The sequence below is a fragment of the Astatotilapia calliptera genome, chromosome 6 (genome assembly GCF_900246225.1).
Source record: "Astatotilapia calliptera chromosome 6, fAstCal1.2, whole genome shotgun sequence".
Lineage (NCBI taxonomy): Eukaryota > Metazoa > Chordata > Actinopteri > Cichliformes > Cichlidae > Astatotilapia > Astatotilapia calliptera.
The window spans coordinates 20,950,951-20,978,742 of NC_039307.1; the positions used below are offsets into that span (position 1 = coordinate 20,950,951).

Consider the following 27,792-nt stretch of genomic DNA (forward strand, 5'->3'; position numbering starts at 1 on the left):
AATGTTTATACAGTACTATCCCTCCAAAAACTCCTGTAAGTACTTGTTCACAAGCTCTACAAGAGAGAGTTACACCTTTTTGGTGAGTGATGGAATCCAGACATTAGTACCTTCAGAATGACTATAGCATACACTCACCTTATCAGGTACACCCATTCAACCGCTCATTAGTGCAAATATCTATAACTGTCAAGATGACCTGCTAAAGTCCAGACTGAGCATTAGACTGGGAAAGAAAGGCGATTTCAAGTGATTTTGAATGTGGCATGGTTGTTGGTGCAAGATGGGCTGGTCTGAGTATTTCAGAAACTGCTGACGTACAGGAATCTTTCTCTCTAGGGTTTAAAGAGAATGGTTGAAAAAGACAAAATATTCAGTGAGCAGAATGAAAGGAGCCAAAGTGCTTTGAGCCAACAGAAAGGCAACGGTATATAACACAATATGCGAAATCTTGAAATCTAGGTAAGAGCATTGCTGAATGCAAAACACGCCTTGAAGAGGATAGGGTATAACAGCAAAAGACCACACCAGGTGCCACTCCAGAAGACTGGAAAAATGTTGCCTGCTCTTTATTGATTCCCAATTTGTGTTTCAACATACATATAAACAACAAGAGAACATTCTACCTTGTATCAACAGTTCAGGCTGCTGGTTATAGTTTCATGGAGTGGGGAATATTTTCTTGGCACACTTTGCAGCCGTCAAATCTGCAGTAACTGTGTGATGCTATCACGTCATTATGAACCAAAATCTCAGAGGAATGTTTTCAGCACCTTGTTAGATCTATGCCACAAAGAATTAGGGCAGTCCTGAAGAGAAAAGAGGATTTATCTCTGCTGACTTTTGGGGAGATGAAAATATCACATTTTCCATGTCCATTCACCATAACTATAAAATCTATGGTGATTCACGGTAGGGCAGTTTCGAGTGTTTGGAAAGAGCACAACAAGAAGCTCTTGGCCTCGAATCTGGTCGAGGCCTTTCTGTGTGTCCTCCCCAGGTACTCCAACTTCCTTCCACAGTCCAAGGATGGCAGTTAGTAGGTTAACTGGTAATTCTAAAGTGAATGTGATTGTATATGGTTGTAAGTCTCTCTCTGTTAGTCTTGTGACAGACGTGAAACTTGTCCATGGCAACTGAGATAGATAAGCACCCCTGGTGACCTTGAATTGAATAAGTGGAAGAAAATGGATGGATGAATGGATAAAATTCACGGTGGTGGTGATCTGTATAGTTTTTTTTTCTTTAAAAGAAATGTTTTAGCAATTTCTATTTTTAAACATTCCACATCAGATTTGTAAAAACCCAAAACAATCCAAAGTAAAGCCAATCTAAGCAAAACATACGGGACGGTACAAGCAGTCATACAAAAACATAACACACTCATATAAAAGTTCCTGATCCTATCTGATTTAAAAACTGAAGCTGTTTTCACACATGATATCCGGACAATGTCGGGACAGTCAGGTCAGAACACGGTTTACAGTTGTCAAATACAGCACAAGGCTGGAGAGACTTTGCATCAGCTGCACTCTCACTGCAGGAAACAGTCCAGGTTAAGCGATAAAGCATAAGCATGCAAATTATGCAAAAAAGATCAGCGTGATCACTGATGCATGAACATCAAAATATGCAATTTTATGAGCTCATAATCTGAAGGAACATCTCTTGTGATGACTATCCTTAACTTGTTACCTGAAGGGAGGAAGAAAGCTAATTGGGATTATTAGTCTGTGTGCGAGATAGAGGAAAAAGAGAGAAAGAGAGGGGAAAATGATAGAAGAATAGAGAGAGAAAGCAAAGAAAGGGACAAAAAGATGAAGACAGATTGCCAAACAAGGCCAAATCCCTGAGCCACATAACCCGACCACCCAGAGGCTGCAACCAAACCCCTAACCCAAAGCTACACTTGCTTGAGATGGGGCAACAACCCTGCAAAAAAATGAGGGGGGTGGGGGTTAACACTCTCAAGTTGGTTTGTGGCGATAAATGCACAATAATGCAAGTTGTTGTTGATGTATGTGTGTGGTAAATTGTCAAGAGATCAGACAAGCAGACTGCCGCTGCTGCCAGTTGCTCAGGGGAAAATGAGTGTGTGTCTCTCTCAAGTGTCTACAATTTTCATTCATCAAAGCTTGTCAGAGTCAGGCATTTGTTTGGCTTATGATTCAGATACAGATCAAATACACATAAGTATAATGAGGGCTTTGGACAAAAGAAAGGAAATGGGGAGATGCATCAGTGTTGCACCAGACAGACACAGCGGATTAGAGCCGGCATTATGTGTAACTACCCTTTAGCAAAGGAATTAGAAAATACAAACATTACATTTAAGGCGGGGCAGTTTTAGTGGATTATCTTGTATAACGTAGTAAATTTTAAAACATGTCCCCTAGTGGTTCATAGTGATAACTTCCATACTGAAAGAAAAATAAGACCATTTTTAAAAACAAAACAGACATCATCCAGCGTTTGTAGCTGGTTGTCTTAGGTGATGCTACTGTTGTAGGTTGTAAACTTTACAGTGTCACCTCTGACCCCGAGACACAGAGGGAGGGCCTGGAAGAGGGAAACGGGGAAAAGGAGGGTTAAAAAAATCATAAAAAATGAGTTGAGAAGAAGAAGAATGACTCAAAGCCAAATACATCAAACAGCAAAAAGCTTGAGAAAAATGAATGAAACTATTTCCCCTGCTGTAGAGACATGGGACAGCCTCGGGGTTTACACTCAGTCTTTTGCCATTCCTAACCCCGAACAGAAAGGCCAAGTGAGGGTCAGTGCAGGGAGGTGTCAGTCCAACTCACACATACACAAACACCCAAAGGCCATGTCAAAAAAGACTCACATAACAGATAACCAAACTGTGGGTTTGCAAAGGTCAATGAGGTCCACTGGAATCGGCAAAAAACTGAAGTTCTGTATTTATGACGGCACCACTTTGTCAACTTATTGTGTGCCTGTCATGTGATCTATTCATAAGCAAGGTAGAGGTAATGCATTTGCTTCTAAATTGGATCTACACAACTGTGAAGTCGAATCCTCTGATGGCAAGCGTTTGTCCTCTGCATTTCACTGATACAAAATGAGTTAAAGACTTTGAGACACAGAGAGATATAGTGCCATGAAAAAGTATTTGGCCTCTTCCTGATTTCTTTCTTTCTTTTTCTTTTTGCATATTTATCACACCTGTATGTTTCAGATCATGAAACAAATTTTAATATTAGCTCTACCTTCCTGGCCCTGTGTGAAGGAGTAATTGCCTCCTAAACTTAATAACAGGTTGTGCCGCCCTTGGCAGCAAGAACTGCAATCAAGCATTTGTAATAACTGGCAGTGAGTCTTGCTGGAATTTGGTCGTATTCATTGCAGAATTTTTATAATTCAGCTGCACTGGAGGACTTTGGAGCATGAACAGCCTGTTTAATGTCATATCAAAGCATCTCAATCTGATTTAAGTCCAGACTTTGACTAGGCCATTCCCAAACCATCATTTGGGGATTGTGGGATTTTTTCTTTGTGATTCAGAGGTGGATTTTATGGTGTCTCTCAGATCATTGTCCTGCTGAAAAGACCCAAGTGTGCTTGAGCATAAGGACATGTACAGATGGCTGAACATTCTCGTGCAGGATTTTCTGGTAGAGCACAGAATGAATGGTTCCATCAATTATGGTAAGTCATCTGGATCCTGAAGCAGCAAAGCATCCCCAGATGTTTGCACTATCACCACCAGGTTGGACTGTTGTTATGATGTTCATTTTATAAGATGCTGTGTTAGTTTTAGGCTAAATGTAACGAGATTCATACTTTCAGAAAAGTTACATTTTTGCAGTTCATTGGATGTCGTTTTGGGTTCTTTTGTGACCTCATGTGATTTTGGTAGGCTGACCACTCCTGGGAATGTTCACCACTGTATCATGTTCCATTTATGGCTCACACCATGGTTCAATAGAGTCCCCAAGCCTTTTGCAACCCTTTCCAGACTGATTGATGTCAATGACTCAATTATTTCTCTAGATCATGCTTTTTGACATCTTTTAGCCTACTTCACTTTGTCATACAGGTTATATTTCAGTGATTTCTTGTTAGTGAAACTGAACTAAGCTTTCCAAAAAATGTGGTTAATCGTTTGAAAATGACATTCTGTATTTACTTGCATTATCTTTGTCTAATATTAAAATCAGTTTGATGATCTGAAACACGTAAGTGTGTCAAATACACAAAAAACTTAGAAATCGGGAAGGACGAAAATACTTTTTCATAGCAATGTATACAGAAGAGTTATGGCGTTTAGGTGGGGTGGATGATCTTTTCATAACAGGAATCTCCAGAAATAGCTCATCCAGAGTCTTGGGGATCAACCCAATGAGACACTGATTAGAGAAAGAGAAAGAATGAGAGAGAGAAAGGGAGAGCGAGCATATGCTTCCATACACACAATGGCCGGGAGGAAGTGTGAGGAGACAGAGGCTTGGACCAGCACTCACACAAACACACACACAAACAAAGGAAGTGTGAAGCAGACAGTGGACCAAATGCCTTGCCAATACCTTCTCCGGGCTTTGATGGACTGACCATGATCACAATAGAGGCAGGAGCTAGTCATACACACACACTGACACAAACAATGGATCTCTGCACAGGCGACTAATACTTTGTATTTTCATCCATAGGGTGTGTTTAAAAAAATATACATACTATGGTGGATCCAGTTATCCCTTTGGTTTTACTTGTACATCACAGCAGAAGGAGTGTATTTAGATTATGGAGGTACAAAAACCTAAAGCAGGAAGAATGAACTATTGAAGGAGGGCTGCTTAAGATCTGTATTGTGCAGGGATAATGGGCTTTTAAGCTCCACAGTCTTGCATGCGGTTTGTTTTGCACGTCCACTTGAGACCACGTACTTACGCACATATCGTATCGAAGGTTTTCAGAACATCTCACATTTGAGATAACAGTTTCAAGACTTTCATTTATACATCACACATTTGCACATTAAGTCACAAAGCTACAGAAGATCCAGTCTTGGCTAGCATCGATGGGTTAACTTGGGATCTGGAAAACAAGTTCAGGCCCAAATTAGAGATGTACCGATCTAAAATCTGCCAGGTTTGCGACTGGTGAAGGATTGGTCAGCCTCACGTATGCCTGATTACGAGCAGCCCTTTTTATTCATGTCCAACATGCATACAACACTGCAGGTAAATTATCACATACATACAGTAACACGCTAACATGTCCTTAGCAAGGAAGCTCTTCACTGTGATCCAGAATGATCCAGCGACGTAACGTAGTAACGATACGTACAGTTAATTTATGAAATTACTGTAAAATTATGCAAATACTTGACATTTGTTTCATTACATAATTCTGTTGCACATGCTTAGGTAAAATATGTCCGGTAAAGGTTGATGTAGAGCAACTCATTTTTTAGTTGCTTTTTTGTTCCTCTTTCCAGTAGCAGAATATTTTGTTTTCAGTTATTTAAGTGAGAGGTGATCTTGTAACTTAGATCAGTTTGGTGGAAACTGTAAAGTGTAATAGTTTCATTTATATTTATATTATATTTTATATTTTATAGATAATATTTTGCATTGGAGAAAAGCCATTTTTGTTGCATAAACTGCTGTAGTCATAGCTCTGAGAAAGAGAACTTCAGCATCGGCAGGGCAGACTTTGGAATTGGGCAAAGAAAATTGCAATAATTGCAACTCTAGTCCAAATTATTTCCAGCCTGATTCGATTTTAATTTGGGGATTTGTCATATTGAGCCCAAGATTCAGGTGCTTGTGTTAAAATACAGATCAAATAACAAAGAGGCTGAATGATGATGATGAATAAGTAGAAATTTAAAACTATACAAAATTTATAAAACTTCAATTGTAGCCCAGATCTGTTCAGATTAGCCTGACTTTTTATAAAGCTTAAAAGTGTGTGTGTGTGTGTGTGTGTGACTAGAACTATCCGAACCCTTTGAGCAGGTTTTCAGTCTATTTTTAACGTCAGAATTAAGAGAATCTTGTTCTTGTCATCACTGACGTCTTAAAGGAGTTAAATCACTGTTTTCTTGTTAAGCGCTACCATATGTGGTATCTACTCAACCTTGGCTTTCGGACAGTTGCAGAGGGTATTACTGGCGAACACTGATGTGTAAATGCAAATGCAAACTCTGTGTAATGTAGCAAATACACACGTGTACACCAAATGCACACATAAGAACTGGATATTTGCATAGATGTTCATGTAGATATTTTATTCTGCACATTGCTGCACTCTCTTGTGTGTAATGCTTCATTAAGTGTTTGCCTACAAAAAACAAAAAAACCAGTCACTTTGTACAGAGACCAGGGGTGTCAAACTCAAATACACAGTGGGCCAAAATTCAAAACGGGAACAAAGTCGCGGGCTAACAGTAATATTTATTGAAATATATTTATTCCTCCAGATATAAGAATGAATCTTTTCTTATGGACTCAAACACGTTTTGCTGAAAAACTGAATATGGAACAAGCAAAGCTTAATACTAAACAATATATATATTAGCTGTATAATACCAGCAGGCCAGCTCTGATAGTAATTTGGTATGGCTTCGCGGGCCAAATGTAATTAGGCTGCGGGCACAATTTGGCCCGCGGGCCAGAGTTTGACACCTATGCTCTAGACGCTACACCGAAACAGGCACGTACAACAACGCAGACATTTAACAATTTCAGTGATTAGCAAACCACTTTAATGTTCCGATTAACATGAAAAAGGAACACACACATGCACAGAGCTCCAGATTACCTTCCATAGTTTTCATATTAGTCATGCTTGAAGAAAGCAGATTAGTGACGGTTTGCTTTTGGGTGAGAGATGGGCGCCAGAGGAAGAGCAGATCCAAAGGTACATTTAAAGATGTTTCCAAAAACACAGATCTCTCATGGAAACAAAAAGCTGGGCGTTGAATTTGAAGGACATGTGAAAACAGTAAAAAGGTTGGAAGTCAGTGTTATAAATGTGCAATGATCGTGGAAAAAAAAGAGAGAAAGATTGAGAGAATCTAAAACAAATAATAAAATCTGTTATCACTAAGTGTTATTCCACAGTACGTGACATTTTAAATAAGAAGAAGACTTTATTCCAACTTCCAAATTTGGTAAAAAAATAACTGTGGTGGGCTTTCTGCAAACACTGGTTGATTAATGCCATTAATTTCACTGCAAAAGACTGAAAAACAATGTTTTATTACAAAGTGCAGTTGTTACTGGCCTAAAATGAATGAAACAATTTGGCTTGATTTATTTCTACAGGCTGTGGGACTGGTAAAATGGCACTTAATCACATAAAGAGTTACTGTGTGCGCAACCACAGTTTCTAAGAATTACAAGAGGTGGAGGTCTGCCTGGGAAACTGAGATGAATTCTTAGGGAGTGGTTAATGATGCCAACCATATGGCTCTGAAATGAACACATATCCGCAGCTCCTCCGTAATGCCTGGAAATCTCCAGAATTCCTATTTCAACTAAGTGACGTACAATAATTACTCTATGGATTAAGGTGTACTCTTACAGGCCAGGCTTTCCAAACTAGAAACACAGAGAGAGCAAAACAATCCAAGTGAGCTCAAGTCTTTCATCCCATATCGCTTCAAGTTTAACAAACTAAAAAAACGACATCTCCAGCTCCACATTACTTATACAGATCACAATATCATCAATGTTTTAGAACAGCGACTTGGATTTGTCATAAAATCAAAGAAAGACTTACAATAATCCTCCGAGTGCACTACAGAAGCGTAGTGACACACGTCCGTAAGAATGTACGGCCTGCTGATAGCGTCTGACATCATGATGAATTGCCCTGAATGAAGGTGGGGTTGGTATATATGCAGCACTTGGAAGAGTTGCATGCCAACTACCTTTCAGCAACAATGAATTGCAAGGCCTTGGGTGCAAAGTTTAAGTTGCAGTGAGATTGAAATAAGCCCAGCAGCTATTGTGGAAGTTTGAGTGTGACTGAGTGAAGGGCAAGGTGAGAACAGATGGACGTTTGATATGCCAGGAAGATGAAGAAATATGACATCTGGGAGAAAAAATGGCTGCATGCCTGTATATGTTTGTGTGCCTGTTTTGTTTTGTTTTGTTTGTGTGAGTGGCATGCTTTTTTTTTTTAAACATATCACCGCATCCTGCACGTGCATGTTCTTGCTGAGGCATCCAAAAGAAGCTCTAACAACTCCCCTCGTCCCCTTTCTATTTTCTTTCCTGTTTTTGACTTTTGTCTTGGAGTTCTAATTGTGTCGTGCAAAGACCGAATTCCAAAGTACCATATATCCATTCTCTCTCTGTTTCTCTCTGTATAACCTGCCTGTGAGTAACACAGGAAGTTCATGCTTTGGTTCTTCCCTGCCCTGACCTGTGACCTCCTTTGAACCCTGACCTACAGCGAGCCACGTGACAAAGCATGCAGACTCGAAGGCTGTCACGATAAACACAAACCAGGTTCAGCTGGGAGATTATCACTGATCCTGGAGCTTCTTCGGCCATAGAGCACCAAGCAGGTTTCAATTTCAGAGTGATTTCTGCCAGCTACTACTCCTGTTTCATGTGACATTGTTCAGAAAATGAGTGAAAGTGCTCCTGCAGATCAAAGACAGCTGGGATAAATGACAAACATACCATGACAAATAATATACCAGAAAAAATGGAAAGAAGTGCATGAAATCAATTTTTTCACCTTTCCGTCGTAAAAAAACAAACAAACATTGTTTTGAACTGAAAGAATTTTAAACTAGAAATTTTGGTCTCACTGGAAATCTACTTGTGAATCTACATGAAACATAATTTCTTTTTGTAATATTTTATTATACTTCAATCAAGATCACATTGATTAAAAGATGATTATTATTTGCATCTATAGTAACATGCTCCCCCCATCCCGAGAACAGAGGAGGCATCGACGGCAGTGACCTAGTCGGACACAAGGAGGAGCTATAGTGGAGGTGGGTTGCAAAGCAGCTTGCACAGAAAGCAGAAACTATAGGGTTGATACTGTAAATCAAACAGAGACCTCTATAAGATCTGTCAGTTGGATGTATAGACGGGTATCAGCTACCCGTACCTTCCAGCAGGTTTCTCTTTTTACTAGAGACCCTGCAAACAATTTTAAGTATGGAAAAGATAAAAAACTTGCGATGCAACTGACCATTGCATTTACTTGATAAAAATGCTGCATTTACTACATCAAATGCACAGTAGTGCAATAAGTGTTAGTGTTTACTATATTCTAGAAGCTAGAAGACTTTGTCTTTTTAAATGTCTCTTTGAGTTGAAGAACTTTGCTGATGAAAATAATAACCTTCCTCCTCTGGGTAAAACCCTGTCATTATTATTATTATTATTATTATTATTTTTTATCTCTCATTGCTCACTACTCCATTTCTGTGGGAGTAATTTTCTTCCCTTCGGCTCTGGTCTGTCAAATCACAGCAGGAAGGTCAGCCTGTGGATATTAACTCATTCCTCATGTGACAGCCTGACCTACTAAACTAGCGATGGACATGAGATTCACAAGACAAATGTCTGGCACACACAGGAACCTAAGGAGATTCAAGTAGAAACAATTTCACGTGTGTGCCTGTGCAAACCTACACGTACATTTATTTGCATGCTTGGCATTTTTTTACGTGGTCTTGTGTAAGCGCTGACCAAAAAAAGAAGCTTTTTGATATGTTTATGAAGGGCTGTAGTTCAATTGGGGAGTCTAAATGCTTGTCTTTATGCATAGCTGACCTGATTCTAGAGCATAGGAATCTAAGGAATCTGGTAAGCTAAATACAAATAAACTGAAAGAAGTAAGTGTATGTGTATAAGGAGAAGAAAGCAGCTCTGCACTTAGGCAGTGAATGGAAACATCTTGTAAATGGACTGCGACCCAGATGCAAATAGGATAAACGGGAATCAGGGTCAAGCACTTAATCAGCCAAATAAAAATGATCACTAATCAATGTGGTCCACTATTCTTACCAATTCTATTAATGAATTCTGTTTTAAATATAGCAGACTGGAGTTACATTAGATATAAAATATAAAAGTCTAATGTAGAAGGCTCTTATTTCTCGAGAGATTCTAAAACACGTTATGTGATTAACACTAATGCCCACATTCACCTAGACTGTCTTTTTGGCCTTCACAAAGCTGGTTTATTTACTTTGGGAGCTAATGGAAAGCACTGAAATGCTTTAGGGTGGGAAAACTATGTGATGAACAGGAGCCAGAGTTTAGACCTATGACTCCCCCCTCATCCCTCTGCTCCTCATTGGTCCCTGGAGGATGATAGCTCAAGCCTTGAGTACGGAGGGGGAATAATACCATCCAGCTGGAGGCTGGCAGCAGCGACAGAGCCCTCCATATGTCCAGCAGATTGGGTTATGGCTCTCATCACTGACCTTCCCCCATTCCTCCAGTTCTTCACATGTGAAGGAAGAAACGTGAGCAGATGGAAAAATTAAAACAGAGATGCTCTGAGAAAGAACTGTTTGAATGTGAATGAACACATTTCTGGCAACTTTGTGCTGCTGGTTTTGAATCTATCAGTGAGAGAATAACAATCATATAACAATCATACCATCAATATAAGGACCCACAAATATCAGCAGATACCTGGAGGTAGATCGCTGAAACTATAAAAGAAATTGAATGTAGTGGAAACAAATATGGGGAAAAATGTTTAACTTCAAAAAGAAAAAAAAATACCTGTAAAGATGAGTGGTGACCCAGGAGGGAAAAATGTCCCAGCATTTGGCACCACATATGAAACAACAGCTCATGACCTTGCTGTAATTAACATGTAATGCACCAGCATAAACATAAATGTAGGCAACAGCGTCGGTCACTGCAGAAGTCTTAATGAGGCATTAAAAGGTAGTATTTACGTGTAAATGCTGACATCATAAAATTAGTAAATAGGGATATACCGATTGTGAAATCAATAATTTTCAAAATAACAATTTAATTCTTGCTTATTAACCTATATAGGCCAAAAAGTGCGATTTTGGATGAAAAAAAAACTAGCAATATGCTCACAATCATAATGCATAAAGCATATAAGGCGTCAGTCATGCATGCATACTTGTCACCTCCAGTTGCTAGGGAACAATGTGTCCTCCATGCATACTATGGACATCCCAGAAATCTGGTCGTGACCACAAGGGTTTTTGTGCAACAGCCTCTTTGCAATCAATTTCATCCACTAACTACAAGGAACGTCCACCAACCACCCATCAAATAAGTTGGGAAACATAATTTTTTAAATCTTGAGTGGTGGTTATATCACATCTGATGTGGCGGACAACACTGAAGCAATGTGTGAATGATGTCACACAATGCGAGAGACCCCTGAAAGAGAAATCTGGCTTTCTTGCATTAAAACTGCAAATATAAGAGTTTATTCAAAGAAAAACACATGATGCTGGCACAAGACACAAACACCTGCCATTTTCTTTTTTCACAAACAATAATGTCCTTGTGACCAGGCAACAACCACACAACAAGAAACAACAAACAACAAACAAATTCCTCTTTGCGTCTTCAGGTGTTGTGTTAACAGCTTCATTGTGCAGTATTGAGGCATGTGAAGAGAAAAGGTTTCAGGGTTACTGTGCTCTTGGTTTATTCACACATAGTTTTAAATTTGATCTTCAAAAATGACATGCTCGGGAGGCACGAGTCATGTTTCAGTGAGCGCACATTGTTAGAGCCACTCAAGTGGTTCACATGACAGCTACACTGACCCCGAGGAAAGACAGGAGAAGACAATAAAAGACCTAGCATGTTTACCATTCATTAAGTTTCAAGTGAAAGGCATTTCAGAAAGAGACAGATGGTTGTGTTAGAAAGGAATTAAATAAATACTGCAGGTCCAAAGTCACCTCCAGAAGACTCAAACAAACCCTTCCTTTCATTATATCCTCAGAGAGATTTGTTCAGAACATTATAAACCTGCTGCTTTTATAACCTCGGGATAAAAAATGACTGTGTTCTTGGAAGCACGGGGCTATTGTGTAATCTGTCAGGGCAGTTAGCCCAAGGAACACTAAGTACACAATGCTCACTGACCCTGACCTCTACCACACAAGAACCAAAGACATTAAGGTGTCAAAATGTCACTTAGCTAACACGCTAACGCTAAGCGCCCCAGTGCTTCTTTTATTAGCAGCTATAAAGAGTTAAATGAAGTTTGGCTTGGATGTGGGGAGTGACAACACTTGGCGAGTAGCCTTGTGTTCACCTATTCAGGGTGGTAAAGAGGGTTAGGATCCCTGTGAAACCGCAAGGTAAAAGGTTGCAGGCAACACTTCCTGATGAAAAGGAGGAAGAAACATTCAAAGAGACTATTTTCAGGCTCCACGGAGGTCTCCATTGAGGCGTCTAGGCAACACAACAGAAATGTAAGTTCAGCTGGAGAGACCATCTGAAGATGAGATATTTTAAACAGAATAAAAAGCAAGCACTTGCTTAAAAAACAAGAAAACACTGTAGTAACCTTTTAGCATCCAACGCAACTTGTGATCGATCACACTGTTGCCCTGATAAACCTTTTCCTTTGAGATTCTCAGAAAACAGTCTTTAAAAGACCAGAAGGAGCCTGAAGGCATCCTGTCTCAGCAGCTTATCAGAGCAGCTGATGCATTTTTATTGGCGCTGTTCATGGGTACAGACTTCTAACCAGTTCCCTGACTGATGACCAGATTGTTCTCAGATTGATCAAAATGGCATTTAGGTAATAGTTTTGTCCAAGCAAATTTAACGAAAACTAATTAGGACATGGAAAATGAAGAACATCCTTGCTCGAGGACCCAGAGTGTCTGCAAGCCATCTCCAGAGATGGGCAGTAACGCGTAACGCGTTACTGTAATCCGATTACTTTTTTCAAGTAACTAGTAAAGTAAGGGATTACAATTGCAAAAAAGGTAATTAGATTACCGTTACTTTCCCATAGGAACGCTGCGTTACTGTGTTACTAAAACCGTGATTTTTTTGCGAGAATGTCTCATGACAGTGACGTAAGCAAGTGCGACGTTCGTGACAACAGCTGTGTGCAGATCAACAGTGGATCATATATCGATTGTGGGAGAGAGTATGAGCGTGCAGCGTTTAAAGCGTGGAAGTACTGACCTTACTTTGAGTTTGATTCCATAAAAAGTGACAAAAACATTAGTGTCCATTGTGCGTGGGAAGAAAACATCTTTTTACAGCGAAAAAAAACCCTAAACGTCCAAGCAAGCACCGAGTGCGCAACGACGTAATGGGAAATTCACAGAGAAACTCGCGGATTCTTCCACTGACCGCTGCGGCACACCTGCACCAGGGTAAACCTCCGCCTACCCCACTCCTGCTTTACAGGTGAAAATAGAGCAAAAGGACCGCTGAGTCTTTGATTTTATTTATTTTCTGCTGTGTTTTACTTGCATCTATTTGAAAGACTGAGTGTAAACACACAAAAAAATTATGTGCTGGAATGTGCAGAAAATAGGTTTAAATATTAAACTAATTTATTCAAGTCAGAGAATGTTGCATATAATTAAATTTTTGCTTGATGCCTAAAGTTAAAAGATTAAAACTAATAAAACAAGTTTTAAAAAGAGACTTTTCCATTTGATTACATTTTGTATGATGGATTATGCAGAAAAAGTAGAATTGGGCTGAAAGATCTATCGCTTTATCACCTATTTGGGTTGTAAATCGTGTTTTTAAAAAGTAACTAAGTAACTAAGTAATTAATTACTTTTGAAAATAAGTAATCAGTAAAGTAACGGGATTACCTTTTGGGGGAAGTAATCAGTAATTAGTTACTGATTACTTTTTTCAAGTAACTTGACCAACACTGGCCATCTCACAGACAGAAAATAGGAGTCACTTTCCAGCTTTATGAAAATGAGTCAGAAACCAGATCTGGCATAAGTCGCAGGAGGTTTTTAAGCAGAGCGTCCTTGATTCTATTTCTAGATTTTGGAAATCCATCTGTAATTGATTTCTCTCGCTCCTCATATATCAATGATCTTCTCCCCATTTTCTATTTGGTTAAAAGCAGTATTTTAGCAAGATACCGGAAAGAAATTCAAACCACAACACTGGTACAGTACTTGAAACAAAATATGGGCTGTTCTGTGTTAGCATGGTTTCCCCGTGTCTCGGGGTACTCCGGTTTCCTCCCTTAGTCCAAAGACACGGGCATGGGCTGTACCTTTCTCTTGCACTGTAACATGATTTAAATTGCACCTTTCCTATTCCCAACAACAAAACTAGATTTAGAGAGAAAGTTTCCAATTAATGGTATTCAAAGGGTCAAAAATATAAACAAGAACAACAAGATTAGCCAAAAAACTCCCGTCGACGGCTCAGTAAATTAAAGATAGCTAACCCCCTGAGAACTGTTAGAGGGCTGAAAGCAGCAGACACACAGGAAATGAAGGCCCACTGGAGAGTAAACAAGCAACATACCATAAGATCAGGCACCCCAAGAGGTAGTTAACTCACGAGAGATGAGACTGTTTTAATGGGGCACTAAAACTTGTTTTAAGTACACATCTGGAGTAGATTCTTCCAGAATGTGGCTGTTTTACAGCTAATGACCGGTGACGAATCGTCACGCCATCATCCTCTCTCACAAGTCATTTCCAACTATGAACAGCTAAAAAGGCAGGCACTAAAACTTGGAGCTTGTGAGACACAAAGACCTTGGACATAAAGTATTAAAAAGATTCTGACAGATGTGTAGATACACCTGTCTTGTGCAACTGCAGTACAGTTCATAGTGGGATTAATGTGCATTCACTGTGGAAGTAAAAGATGCTCAAATCGTTTTAAATGCACAATCACTCATTCTTACAGCTTCTATCCAGAGTGAATGTATCCTCATGATATTATTGTTTTTTAATTTTCACTAAAGATTATTATCTTATATAAAAGATACGAAGGCCAGATAAGAAAAATCTACGGCAGCAAAAACCTTAATAAAATATGGAGAACACAATAGTTTGCTCAATCATAATTAAAATATAAATATGATGCAAAAAGGAGCTCAAATCTACGATGAGGTGTTGTGGTTTGAGTTTTTAGCGATTTTTAGTATCTGTTCTTGAGGCAGCGGTGATGAAAGACGTGTTAGTGAAAGTGTTCAGCTGCATGTCTAGTAAGTGCTGGAGAGAATAGTTTGGATCCATTAATTATCCACATCCATTCGCCACAGATGCAGCCATTTGGATGAACTCTGCACCAACTGATGGAGCGTGTGGATTCAAACAGCACCAGCAACGGTGATTAATATGAATTTGCATTCCAATTGCATGAAGTTCAAAAATTCATCCCACAGAAATGTTCCTTTGCATTAGCGTGTCCGCGATTATGCTGCTTTTCAATTACGTGCAACCCCTCTGTATTTCTTCGTTCTACTCAGTTTAATGTTCCTGTACAGCTGAAAAGTCCTTAAGCCAGCTACGGTCACACTGCATTCCAGGAAATGTGAGTGTGGCAATGTCTTGCTGCAACGCTCCATGACATCAAACTACACTCGCTGTGTTCCCTCTGGTCTTAATCATCTCACGAGGCCTTCCATATTATTGATATAGCCATTGCATAAACACCTCCTTTTATTAGAGCACAAAATCACATGACAGGCTCACTTTGTCCTCCAGTGTATATTACATTTTTATATTGCAAACACAAGCATTCTATTCTCAAGTATTTATCGAGCCATAAATTCTAGCCTCCCTTTCTAGCCATAAAATTTATGGATTAAAGAAATAACTGTGATTATTTATTTATCATTTTCTTCTGCAAAAAAGTCTCACAGGCTGTCTGCAGACGTGAAATACGTGTTTTGCTCTGATTTACTCTCTCTCCCTGGTTCTGTAATTGACAGTGCATGACTCCTCTCAGCACGACACAACCTGCTGTATTGATTAAAGCTGGGGAGGCACATATTACACGGTGACTCAAGCTAATGTGAAAAGGTCCATGTCTGCTGACAAAGAAGCACTGCCCCAAAGAGAAATCACACATTTCTGCAACTGCAGGGAGTAAAGACGTAGGAGTGGACGGGCCACAAAAGACTGTGGTATGAAATCAGCAAGTACAATTACCAAGTAAGCAGGAGTGAACCCCACAATGTGTGCAAATATTTGTGCACATTGCTTTAGAATTCCCAAATTTTTGCCAGATCAGGAGTTCTGTGAGTGTCGACTCTGCAAGCATCTATTCAGCAAACAATTTCAGAGGATACTTGAAATGGCAAAGCTTGTTGTTCCAGCTCAGTCGTGCCCAGCCATTTGAGTCTGTGAGGAAGTGTGGGAGACTCTAGGAGCAGAGCACTGGCAGTGAATGGGACCATGAGAAGTCAAGAGCACGCATAGAGTGGGCCACTTGTGATCCTGCTGACAAGTGCTAGACATCCCACTTGAGTCATGGCTAGGTCTAGAGAAACAGAAATCAAAGAAAAAGGGTGATTAGGATTCTGCTCACAAAACAGCAGACTGAAGGTGCAGCTCCTCATAACTCTGGAGCGAACCCACGCAGACACGGGGAGAACATGCAAACTCCACACAGAAAGACCCCGGCCTGATGGTGAAATTGAACTCAGGACCTTCTTGCTGTGCAAGATAAAAGGCATGGTTGACCTAACTTTTATTTCACAAGCTCAAGAGATGCTCCCATGATCAAACATTTTCTCTTTAGAACTAAAGACAGAACTGATTCAATATAGCTGGATCAATGAAACATAATGGGAGAGTCAAAAGAGCTACTGAGTAATTTCATGGCTTTAAAAAAGAAAATGAGAAAAGCCTGAAGGAAGGAGAGGGAGCACGGGAGAACAAGCAAAGTAAACAAGCTTGGCTTGAGCCTACTGGAGTTACTGGGTTTAGCAAAGCATTCCAAAGTCTTCGAAACAGGCGGCCTTGTGGGGGAGAAACAAGTGGGCTTTAAATCACTGAACAGGAACAGTGTTCATGGCCTCTAATTCAATCATAATACTAAGAGTGTTCACTCTCACACACCAGCAGTGACACTGAAGTGGCTACCAGGGCCCTATTTCAGGAAGCCGGTTTAGAAAACTCAGAGTGAAAAACGATACTCAGGGTTGAGTAACCCCCGAACTGTCCAACTCGGAATATTCGGTTTCAGAAAGGCTGATAACAATTAGTTCAATCAACACGGAGTTGCTTTAACCCCAAGTTAAACGCGCGCACGAGGATACATAAAGCCCTGATCAGTGGAGCACAGATTAAGTGAGTCACCATGGAGACGGAGGGAAAGAAGGCGCGGTCAATGTATTTTACAGCGCTTGAGGCCGAAATTCTGATGGCAGCATATGCCGATAACATGCAAATTTTGCGGAAAAAAAGTAACACAGCCTCAGCTGCAAAAGAAAGGGAGCATGCATGGCAAAACATAGAGTCAATGCGTGAGTGTTAATTTAAACATTGATCTAGGGATTTCCACCCATTTAACACGTTATTTTATTATATTTTATTTTGTATTTTATACATTTTATTTTGTGACGTGATTTGAGCGCAGGTGCAACCCAACAGGCCCCAAACGTTCCTGGCAGCAAGTAAAAATGAAATATAAAAATATAGTCCAAACAGGTAAGGTGTAATTGTATCATGGGCCATAGTGCTTGGTCTGTTTGTCCGATGTAAATCAATTGCAGTTAGAGGCTACATTAATTTCCCCTCTGTAAGCACTTATTGAAATTATCTGAGCACATTACAAGTACATATTTGCTTACTCTGTATGCTCAAATGTGACCCGTTATAGCCAACAGAAAAAAAAGCGGAGGCCCGAAAAACAGGTGGGGGTCCTCCACCACCACCACTCACAGAGGCTGAGCAGTTGGCTTCCATATTTGTGATAATGTTGGCAGCATCACATATGATCTTCACAGTGCAGAGAACACAAATTAGCATCCATTACTATAATGAAATAATTTGTTAGTTTGAAATGCTACAGGGAACTATGTACCTGTACATTGATGCTGTGGAAAGACTTCCTGTTCACATAGTCTCCTTCATTTACTGAAGGAGCAATGATTGGAATGTGAGTGCCATCTATACAGCCAATCACGCCTGGGAACCGTGAGAATAAATGTAAAATTTAAGTAGTAGTTCAAGTATCACCACATCATGAATTAAGTTTCGTTCATCCTGCTACCTGCAATTTTGTGGCATCCCTCTTTGATAAATCTTGTGGGTCTATGACCGGGGAACACCACAAACGAGTGCAGGAGACGTTTCAGTGCAACTGTAACATTCCTGACTGCCCGACAGACGGTAGCCTTGGAAACGTGCTCAGCGTAACCAATATTATACAGAAAGCTCCCGTTTGCAAAAAACCGAAGTGCGATACAAATAATATGTACAGAACTGAGAGAATGTCCGTGATGTGTCACATGAGCAATATTAGGCCTGAGGATGTTATTCAAATAAATTATAGATTGTGCTGAAAAACGGTAACGTTCACACAGGAAATCATCAGGAAATGATAAAATGTCCAAACGCGCTCTAATCACTCTCTCCCGGCGGAGAGCTCTGCGGAGAATTTGGGCTTCAACATCTACTGGCTCTTCAAGGAAGGGGCACGCCATGTCTGACACTTCCTACAGTCAGGTTTCTGACAAAGAGGCGGAGAAGGTCAGGGTTAGTTGAAGTAAACCTGCTAGGGGGCAGGTTAGCTTCACGGAGTGTGTCGTCATAGTAACTCACTCAGAATTAATCTAAACTCGCTTTGTGAAACCGAAAACCCAGAGTTTTCGTTAACTCAGGGTATACTTACTCAGAGTTTGCACTAAACCGGCTTCCTGAAATAGGGCCCAGTACACTAACGTATAGAACGATGGGACACAATCAGTGACAACAATTGAGCCAAGCCTAATAAACTGGGAGAGGACAAAGTGATTTACTGACATGAAGGCACAGGGGATTTTACATTAAAACATATACATGTAAATATGAAGTAATAATACGAGGGGGAGGTTAATGGATGTAGTGAGGGAGTGAATGAGGGATGGTGCAACAGAAGAGGATACAGAGGAGGCAGATGATCCACTTTGGCGACTCCAAAACTGAGTAGCTGACATAAAAGGAAGAAAGACACTTGCAGCCTCAGAAACCATCCATCCATCCATCCATCCATCCAGCCATCCATCCATCCATCCAGCAGCCAACCAGCAGCCATCCATCCATCCAGCCAGCCAGCCAGCCATCCATCCAGCCAGCCATCCATCCATCCATCCATCCATCCATCCATCCATCCATCCAGCCAGCCAGCCAGCCAGCCAGCCAGCCAGCCAGCATCCATCCATCCATCCATCCATCCATCCATCCATCCATCCATCCATCCAGCAGCCAGCCAGCTATCCATTTTACAATTCAAGGTCTGGGGTGGCTGGAGCCTATCCTAGGTATACATACAATAGGCAAGCTAAAAAGAAGTGTCAAACTCTGATAGAGGTGATATATGCATTAAAGTAGATGGTATGAAAAACAGCACGACAATCTCAAACCTCGTCCATGAAACTCAGACAAGGTGCATTTTTTTAAAAAAAGGCAAAATATTTGGAATGCATAGACCTAGCATAAGGCTTTAGACACACATAACGCATTAAAGGTGTTACATTTTATAATCCACAGAAAGCTTGTAACACATTTTTTGAAAACTTGGTAGTACCAAGGTGGAAACTCAAACTTTTACAGCCCACTGCCCACAGAAGCTGGAGAAAAACAGACTTTTCGGCAAATTTAATTCATTTCACTTTCTCCTTTAATGAGGGAAACACACTGAACTGAAAGTGTGGTGTTTACTACACAAAACAAAAATCATGCAGCAATGGGAAAAGGTTGATTACGAGGCTGAAGGAAAATACAGTGTGTCCCTGGCATGTGTCCCATAGTCATGTCTAGTCAGGAATGACTGTAATCTTATATAGCAAACATACTTACGCTAACGCGGTAAAAGGGTCCGTGCATGCTTTTGCGTATTCCCTCAATTACTCACACACTTACACACCCACAAAAACAAACTGTTTTTATGGCTCTTTCAGGAGGTTCAAACATAGCACATATCCCTCAAGAGACACACATGGGATTTAATAGAACCTCTTCCACTGAGATCACAGGAAAGGAAAGTAGTGTTGGCCTACTTTTCTTCATCTTCATGAAGGATGAAAAACACGCAGAGAAGTAGACAGCGGAGTGCACTTGATAAAATAATAAAGCCGTGCTATTTATAGTCACAAATGAGCAGCTTGACCTAAATGTCACAGCAAATGCTCAAATGTGACGTCTGAAACTGGTGGGTGCCCAGAAGGAACATCACAAGCCATTCTGCAGAATGCACGAATGGACGACCACAAGACAAATCACCAGAGGAGCATCTGCTGCGGCAAATTAACGATACAAAGAAAACCTTAGTGGAGAGTTTTGTCCTGAAGCCACTTTGACATCAAGATGGGAGTAGAAAAGGTCAACTTTAGAAACAAGGACCTCTATTAGAGTTGTAGCCAGGCTCGAAACCCTAAAAGATGCACGCAGCTGTGATGTCAGCCATTGGTCTGTTGACTTCTATTTTAAAGCCTTAAGATTAGGCTCAGCATTTGCCTTTCTTTTGGAATCAAGTGATCATATTCACAAACAGGGTCAAGTGATCCAGTTCAGTGATGTCAACCAGGTGAAGTGAAGCCTAGAAGCTGAGACTGGTTGGAAAACACCTCAAAGAGGCCACACCCCTCACAAAGCAAAGTCATAAGCCTTAATACAAGCTGAACACACCTACACAGGTATACTTGTAAACATAGCTTTTCTGGGTGTTTTTGTCTTTTGTCCTCTCGTAAATGGCTTTTCAGATCACTGAAAATGGAGCTTCTGAAAAGTTCCTTGACAATTTTTTAGAAACTGTCAAAGCTGTGCAACTTAACCTCCTTTGTTGATGTCAGACTGTGAACTCCTTGATTGTCTGTAGGCTTCTGACTGGCCAAGATGAGATATGACAACCTGCACAAAACCGTCTAGTACATTTTCATTGCAAATTTGAGTAACAGAAAATGAGTATACTTATACTTAGTATAAAAACCATAACTATGTAACACATCATATGTAGATCCCATATCAAATTAACAACTTTAAAACGAGATGGGACAGTAATCATAAGCTTTTCTTTTCCAGTTTATAAAATCTGTGCATTAAACATACTTTTCTTTCTCCGGGAAATACAGAAAACTTACATTTAGCTCACATGTACATATTGTGACAAACTGCAGAGAAACAATTAGTGTGACTGGTTGGTTTGTTGAGCTATTAGAAAAGTTGCACTTGAAATGACCTGCCACTTAAAAAAAAACCTTACTCCATTCATGCTTGCTCATCTTCAGTAGAGCTAGCTAGATGCTGAAAACGCGACTATTTACACGCACAATGAACGCATCACTGACGTGAGAAGACAACGGAGATGTGCTAAAGGTGTAAACAGCCGTGGGATGTCATTATTTTCTCATGACTGATCAAATAACTGGCTATCAGTGCCAGGTTACAGCACATGGCTAAATAAACCAGTGGACAACAGTCTGCCAATCACACTTGAATACTCATTAGTTGAAGGTGCAGGAACGCTGCTCTTGATCGGCTACCATTAGCCATTTGAAACGTGCTATAGACAAGTGTTGCGAAGACAAAAAAGTACAAGCTGCAACCCAACAAATAGTTCAGAATAACAACATAAAAGCAACAGCAAGGTGAACATGGTGAACAAAGTAGTGTGTGATACAAGCTTTTTCAGTCCCAGCAGTTAAAATGGACTTTGTCGAGAAAACACACAGAGTGATTTTGTCTTGTTTATCTGCAGCTAAAACAGCCGCTAAATTTTCCATTCTTGCTGTGAATGTATGTTGTTGAAGCTAATTTGTTACACAGTTGCCTTGTCGGTTTTCATTCAAAGAGGTCTATGCTGATGTCACAGTGGTGCACCCATTCTGACTTCCTCTTTGGGCGTCCTTCAGGCGTGAAATGACTCTGTTGGGTCCCTGTAGAGCCACAATAGGTCCAGAACATCTGTGTGGTTTAACAGTAGACAGAGTCTGAGCAGACCGGAACATGTCTATGGGCACCCCACTGACCCACCCTTCAGACCCATACAAAAGCCTGGCTGCCACTTAACAATCACACATGGACAAGCAGGGGCACAAAGACGCTCCCATATTGAAACACTAGCACTTAAATGCACTAATTCCTAACAGATAATTTTCAAAGTAACATGTCATGACCTTGATGTCTCTGTTTTGGCAGTGGTGAAAAATTTTAAGTAACATTATTCTTAGCAAGTGCTGCAGAGTTATTGGTTTCCCCAGTCCTTCATCACGCCCACACCACTTTGGTCCAGATGGTTATGTGTCAGCACCTCGTCAGCTTCACGTGGCACAAAGCAGGTTTTTGTCTCTGTGTGCTTCTGGTACAAGATGGACCCACTTATATAGTTCAAAATGGATGGAGCGGTAATGCAGATTTGGAAGTGCAGTTATTTTTGGTTTGTTCATTTTGGCGTTGAATTATGGCTCCACAAAGACTCGGCACAAGCAAACACAGTCTGTGCTTTTTTATAATTAATAAAGCTGGTGAAGCTGCACACACATAACGGCTGCTGTACTCATTTAAAATTTCACTAGTTCGCAAGATCTTAACAAGGGACACTGTAGTCACGCCAAATAACTTATTTACTATGCAAAAACCCCAAACATATATGTAATATTCATGGAAAAATGTGGCTCTTTTGGATAGACTCAAATATGAAATAAAAAGTTAGGAATAGGTTACACTATATTATACGGTTACTGGGACCTTAAAAGTCAAGGCTCGGACAACAAGTTGAATTCTTTTATGAAGATATAGATAAAAGTTAAGCTAATTTCAACACGGCAACCGATTTAAGAGGTTGCTGTGAATAACAGTGCCTTAGTCTTGTAGTAATATTAAAGAAATTGCTGAAATGCTCTAAAATAACCAACTTAATACACCTGTTGCCTCCCTTCATAAATAGATTTATTGATCAAGATCTGGTTCTTATGCAACAGTATTACCCTATGAGCATTACAGTAGAGATAAAGTAGTTAGACCTCTATGGTAGCTGTCCAAACATGGTGCAAATGTAGAGCAGAAATAAGCAATCCATGATTACATCTCAGAAATGGCACAATGTTAAAAATGAGGTTCAACACAAAATGTGAATTTTGTCTAAATACAGCCTTCAGAGAAACTTCAGGTCACATGCATTGTTTTAGTGCACAGTTAGCATATGTATAGATGACACCTTTGTTAGGCTGATAAGAATTAAATTCAGCAAGATTTGATTTAAAAAGAAAAAAAAGGAATGTCAGACTGGCGACATGCGGGTGTACTGCGTCTCTCGCCTTTGACTGAGAAAACATTCGAATGGCTTTTGTCTGCAGCCTCATTGGTTTACTATCTGCTGACTTTCATGGTTAAATTTCATACCTGTGGCCTAAATGTTGCATTCATTGCTTCTTAAAGAAACGCTGTACTGAAAAAGTAGGCAGATTTAAGTTGGTCTTGAGAATAAATAGCTTGAGGAAGCGGTGATCTTTTTGCTTACGTCTCCAGTAGACAGTGTGTACAAAGACTGGACTAGAAGCTGGGCTTTGTCAGTGGATGAACTCTGCAGTTGAGTACATCTTTCTCCTTTCAGCTGTAAACACACTTAAATATGTGATGTAAGTGTAAGGATGACAAGGGTGGGAAATGTCAACAAGGCTATTGAGTTTCAGGACGTGTGATACTGTGCAGAAGTGAGATCCTTGAGGATCATACTGTCGGTGTTTGTTAGAAAATGCACATGCGTCATCAAGGTTTACAGACCAAAATCAAGTCATTGTCATGAGTTAAAGTAAATAAATATCATCTTACCCATCTTTTGTCCTCTAGAGGTCAATTTAGATGAGAAATCATTTTACAAGGGACTAAAAAGAGTCTTGTTGAAATGCTGTCATCTCCCACAGCAAGAGAAAATGTTGGACTCACACATAAAGATTATAGAAAACTTTCATTAAAGCTTCATTAAGGGGCTGAAGACGTGTTAAGCCTGTTTGGTTCCAAACACACTAAGGCACAACTATGAATGTTTCGGTTCAGAACAACATGTTCCTGCACACTAATGTCATGAATGACATCACGCACAGTCAAAAGTTAATTACATACACATTTGCTGTTGAAAGCCTTAAAACTGAGCTTAAATCTTGAGGAAGTGACGTGTATTGAAAAAACAAAAGGGAGAAATTAGTGTCACAACAGGAGAGCTGTAATTAGATCCTGTCATAATTCTTTAGCCTACTTCTCTAGTCTTCTCTCTTTCATGTAAGATAGTGATCTATGCTGCAGTGTGAGACATATCTGGAAGTGTTTGTCGATGGATATTTATTACCTGGTGCTCTTTACTTCTACTGAGGTTAGGTCCACAGGGCACTCACCTCTGGATTGATGGGGATTTTGTGTGACCCCCTTTGAAAAGGCACATCCAACAACCGAGCTGAGTTGCAAAGAACACAGATTTTAAACATGACGCAAGGACATAATGTGGCCTTAAATAAAGATACCTTTTTCTTAAAAGCACTTTGAAAAGACCTGAACTTGTAGTGGATGTCAGCCATCTGGGGCCAGCATTCCTAAAGAGCATCTCTGTAAATGCACTCTCTGTGCTGCTGCTTTTATATGATCAGGGACTATTTGTATTATTTAAAAGCAAGCTTACCAGAGACCTGGAAGTCTATTCTAATGGACTCAGTCCTATGTGTGCATAACCAACTCATTAGTTATACATGGGCCAAACCTGGTCACTAGAGAGACAGAGTAGGTATGACAGCAACACTGCTCTCTTTAAAAAGAAAGCGTCAGCCATGTTCACGAACATCTACCAAAAACGAGAAAGCTCTAAACATGACACAAACCCGTCAAAACAATCCGAACTGCTTGTTTCCTTCTCTGAGCTTCAGTACCCCACCCATCCATTAAATCCCAGTCAGCTGTTGTTCTATTGATCTGTTTGTCAGAAATACAGCTGACTTTACAGAAGCCTGGCCATAAATCCTGCCTCCTCTCTGAGACAATGACAATGCATTTTTGTCATAATGTTGCGCATCATCTTAGAGATGATAAACTACACGTGTATGTTTTGTATCTAAACATTCATATATGCAAACCGTTAAGAGGAAAGTAACGAGAAGAAAGGATGTGCACACTGAACCAGCAACAACACGAACATGCTTTTGCCACTCACCTGCCAGACGAGCCTCTCGAGCGGGCTTGCTGAGCATATCTAGGGCTTTGGAGGTAGAGGACCTGATGTGGTCACTGAAGGACCTCTGCAGTAGCAGCAGCCTCATGGAGCGAGACATGGTGATCCACCTAAGCTTACCAATGTCAGACTCCCACTCTATCTGCACACTTATTCCTGACTAAGTTGTCTTTTGTGCATTTCCCTCTCGTCAGTTAATTGGATAATATCTATCTGGAATAGCTTAAACATCACTATCATCAGTGCTCAAATATCCAAGCGTAATCTGACTAGTTTCTGCATCTACCTGGTTTTGAGCTATCTTCTGCATTGGGCTGCTTCTCCTTCTCCTTCTGTTCTGTTCGAGTCTGGACTGTACACTCCCGTCTGCTGCAGCAGGCATCAGTGCGGTAACTGCTGGGACACATCCAGCCAGTGCTGCAATGCTCTCATATTCTATTCTGCCAGAGTGTGTGTATGTGTGTGTGTGTGTGTAGTGCTGTGTGTTAAGGTGAGTAAGTGCTTTCTGACAGAAGCTTCATCCCTCTCTGTGAATAAATGAGTGGGTCACAGTCACGACTTGCATTTTATCCTGTATGTCTCTCTATTTTTGCCTCTTAACTGTTCCACCTTCCTTCACATCCAGTCTATTTACACCTGCCCTTCCCTGTCTAGACACAAGGAGCATCAATGCCTGTTATATAATGTATTTCCAAGCCAGCATGCTTGTTCTGAAGTTCCACCTGCCCTCACCTTAAAGAAATAATACGAAATGGAAGTGACGGCAATGAAGGGGTGCAGGATAACATCTAGATCCACTCAGAGAGGACAAAATGTTAGAAGCAATTAAAGAGTGAAAAAAAGTGAGTTTAACTTGCTTTGACCACAAAAACTTCTGTCATTCCCAACAGTCAATAATCACTTTCCTAAGCCAATCCTGTGTTAAACCGTCCGACTCATAGCATGACTTACTGTAAATATATTATGGACAGACGAGAACATACAGTGAACACATACAAACACACACGTCCATAAACACAAGCTCAAGTAAATTCTATTAGTTATTGAGAAACACACATGCACTGCTGATTCTTACATAACCAAACTTAAGCTTCTGAAATGGCCAAAAACAGCATAATACAATCCGTTACTACTTGTACCACCGCGGTGTTGATCGGATAATCATGATTTGGCTTCTATTTAGCAAGTACAACTCTCTGAGATCAGCGAGGAAGCTTAAGCATTGGCTGAATTTAAAAAAAGAAGCTGTAGTAACATTTCGAAAACTTTAAACTGATTTTTGTACTCTTTTATTTTTTGGTGTTGATTTGGTGTCACATTGCAAAGGTGGGGCTACACAAGCTACTTTAAGCCTTTGAAAGATAAAATCTAAATAGGAATGTGCCTTTCAGTCAAATAAAAGTTTGTTATTACATTTTAAATGGTTTTAATATTTCATGCAAATTTAATAAAATGCTGTAAAGACAAAGAAAACACAAACTTGCACGAGAGCTACGCTGTGTTTTTAATGTTAATGCTTAGTACTCTATTTTTACATTAAAAAAGGCTCATATTGTTACCTGTATGTGAAATGGTAACTTCTTTTTAATTGAATGCTTTTAGATTCACCAATTTGCATGAACTGCAATTGTAAATTCACCAATCAATAAACTAAGGGCTGTGGTTCAAAAGGTGGAGGGTCATTCACTAATTAGAAGGTTAGTAGTTTGGTACCTGGCTCCTCTACTCTCTATTTGCCCTTGGGCAAAATACTAAATCCCAAATGACCTCCTATGCATCCATTAGCATGCTTGCAAGGAAACTGGGAAATACTTGCAGTATTTGTTATGACCACCTTTATTCTTCAACCTATCTTTCTTGTAATCTTTTCAGGAACAGTTCTCCAGATTTCTTTCTTTCTGAGATCATTGTCATGCTGACAAATCGAGCTGTTGCCAATCAGATGTTTTCCAGATGGTACTGTGTTATAGATTAAAATCATAATGTGGTTTTCTGTGTTCATAATCCCATAACTTTTAAAAAGACTTGCAATAACATTGTCACGATCCTGGGTCTTATGACCCAGTGTTTTGAGTTTTAGTTCATTTTGATGTTTTAGTTTATGTAAGCCCTTCAGGTTCCTAAGTTCATTTGTTATCATGCTTAAGTGTTTCTAGTTCTTATTATTTTCCCCTCGTGTTTCCAACTATGGTAAATCTCCCCTGCTTTTCATGTGTTTCATGTCTGTGTCTTACATTGTGAAGTTTGGGTTGTCATGTCTACGTCTCATTATGTTTCCTGTTTTATTGTGAAGAGGTCTGGTGTTTCTGTGTTAATCGTGTTCAGTTTTACTCTTCCCCTGTGGCGTTGTTATGTTCATGTTGATCTACTGTTCCTTTCTGTTCCATGTTTCAGATCCCTATGTTCTGTCTCCCCCAGTCTGTTAAGTTCACATGTCTTGAGTTCCGTCAGTGTGTTTCCT

The 27,792-nt window shown here is 40.1% G+C and overlaps 2 protein-coding genes across 2 annotated transcripts in view; both read right to left on the minus strand.

The window, feature by feature from the left end:
• The window catches only part of dlc1 (DLC1 Rho GTPase activating protein), a 51,750-nt gene extending 24,976 nt beyond the window's left edge, over positions 1-26,774 (minus strand). Inside the window, exon 1 of the mRNA XM_026171057.1 lies at positions 25,314-26,774. Within this exon, the coding sequence (XP_026026842.1) occupies positions 25,314-25,431 (118 nt within the window). The 5' untranslated portion in view covers positions 25,432-26,774. The remainder of the gene's footprint in view (positions 1-25,313) is intronic.
• The window catches only part of LOC113024198 (MAP/microtubule affinity-regulating kinase 4-like), a 597,794-nt gene that overhangs the window by 216,995 nt on the left and 353,007 nt on the right, over positions 1-27,792 (minus strand). The window lies entirely within an intron of this gene.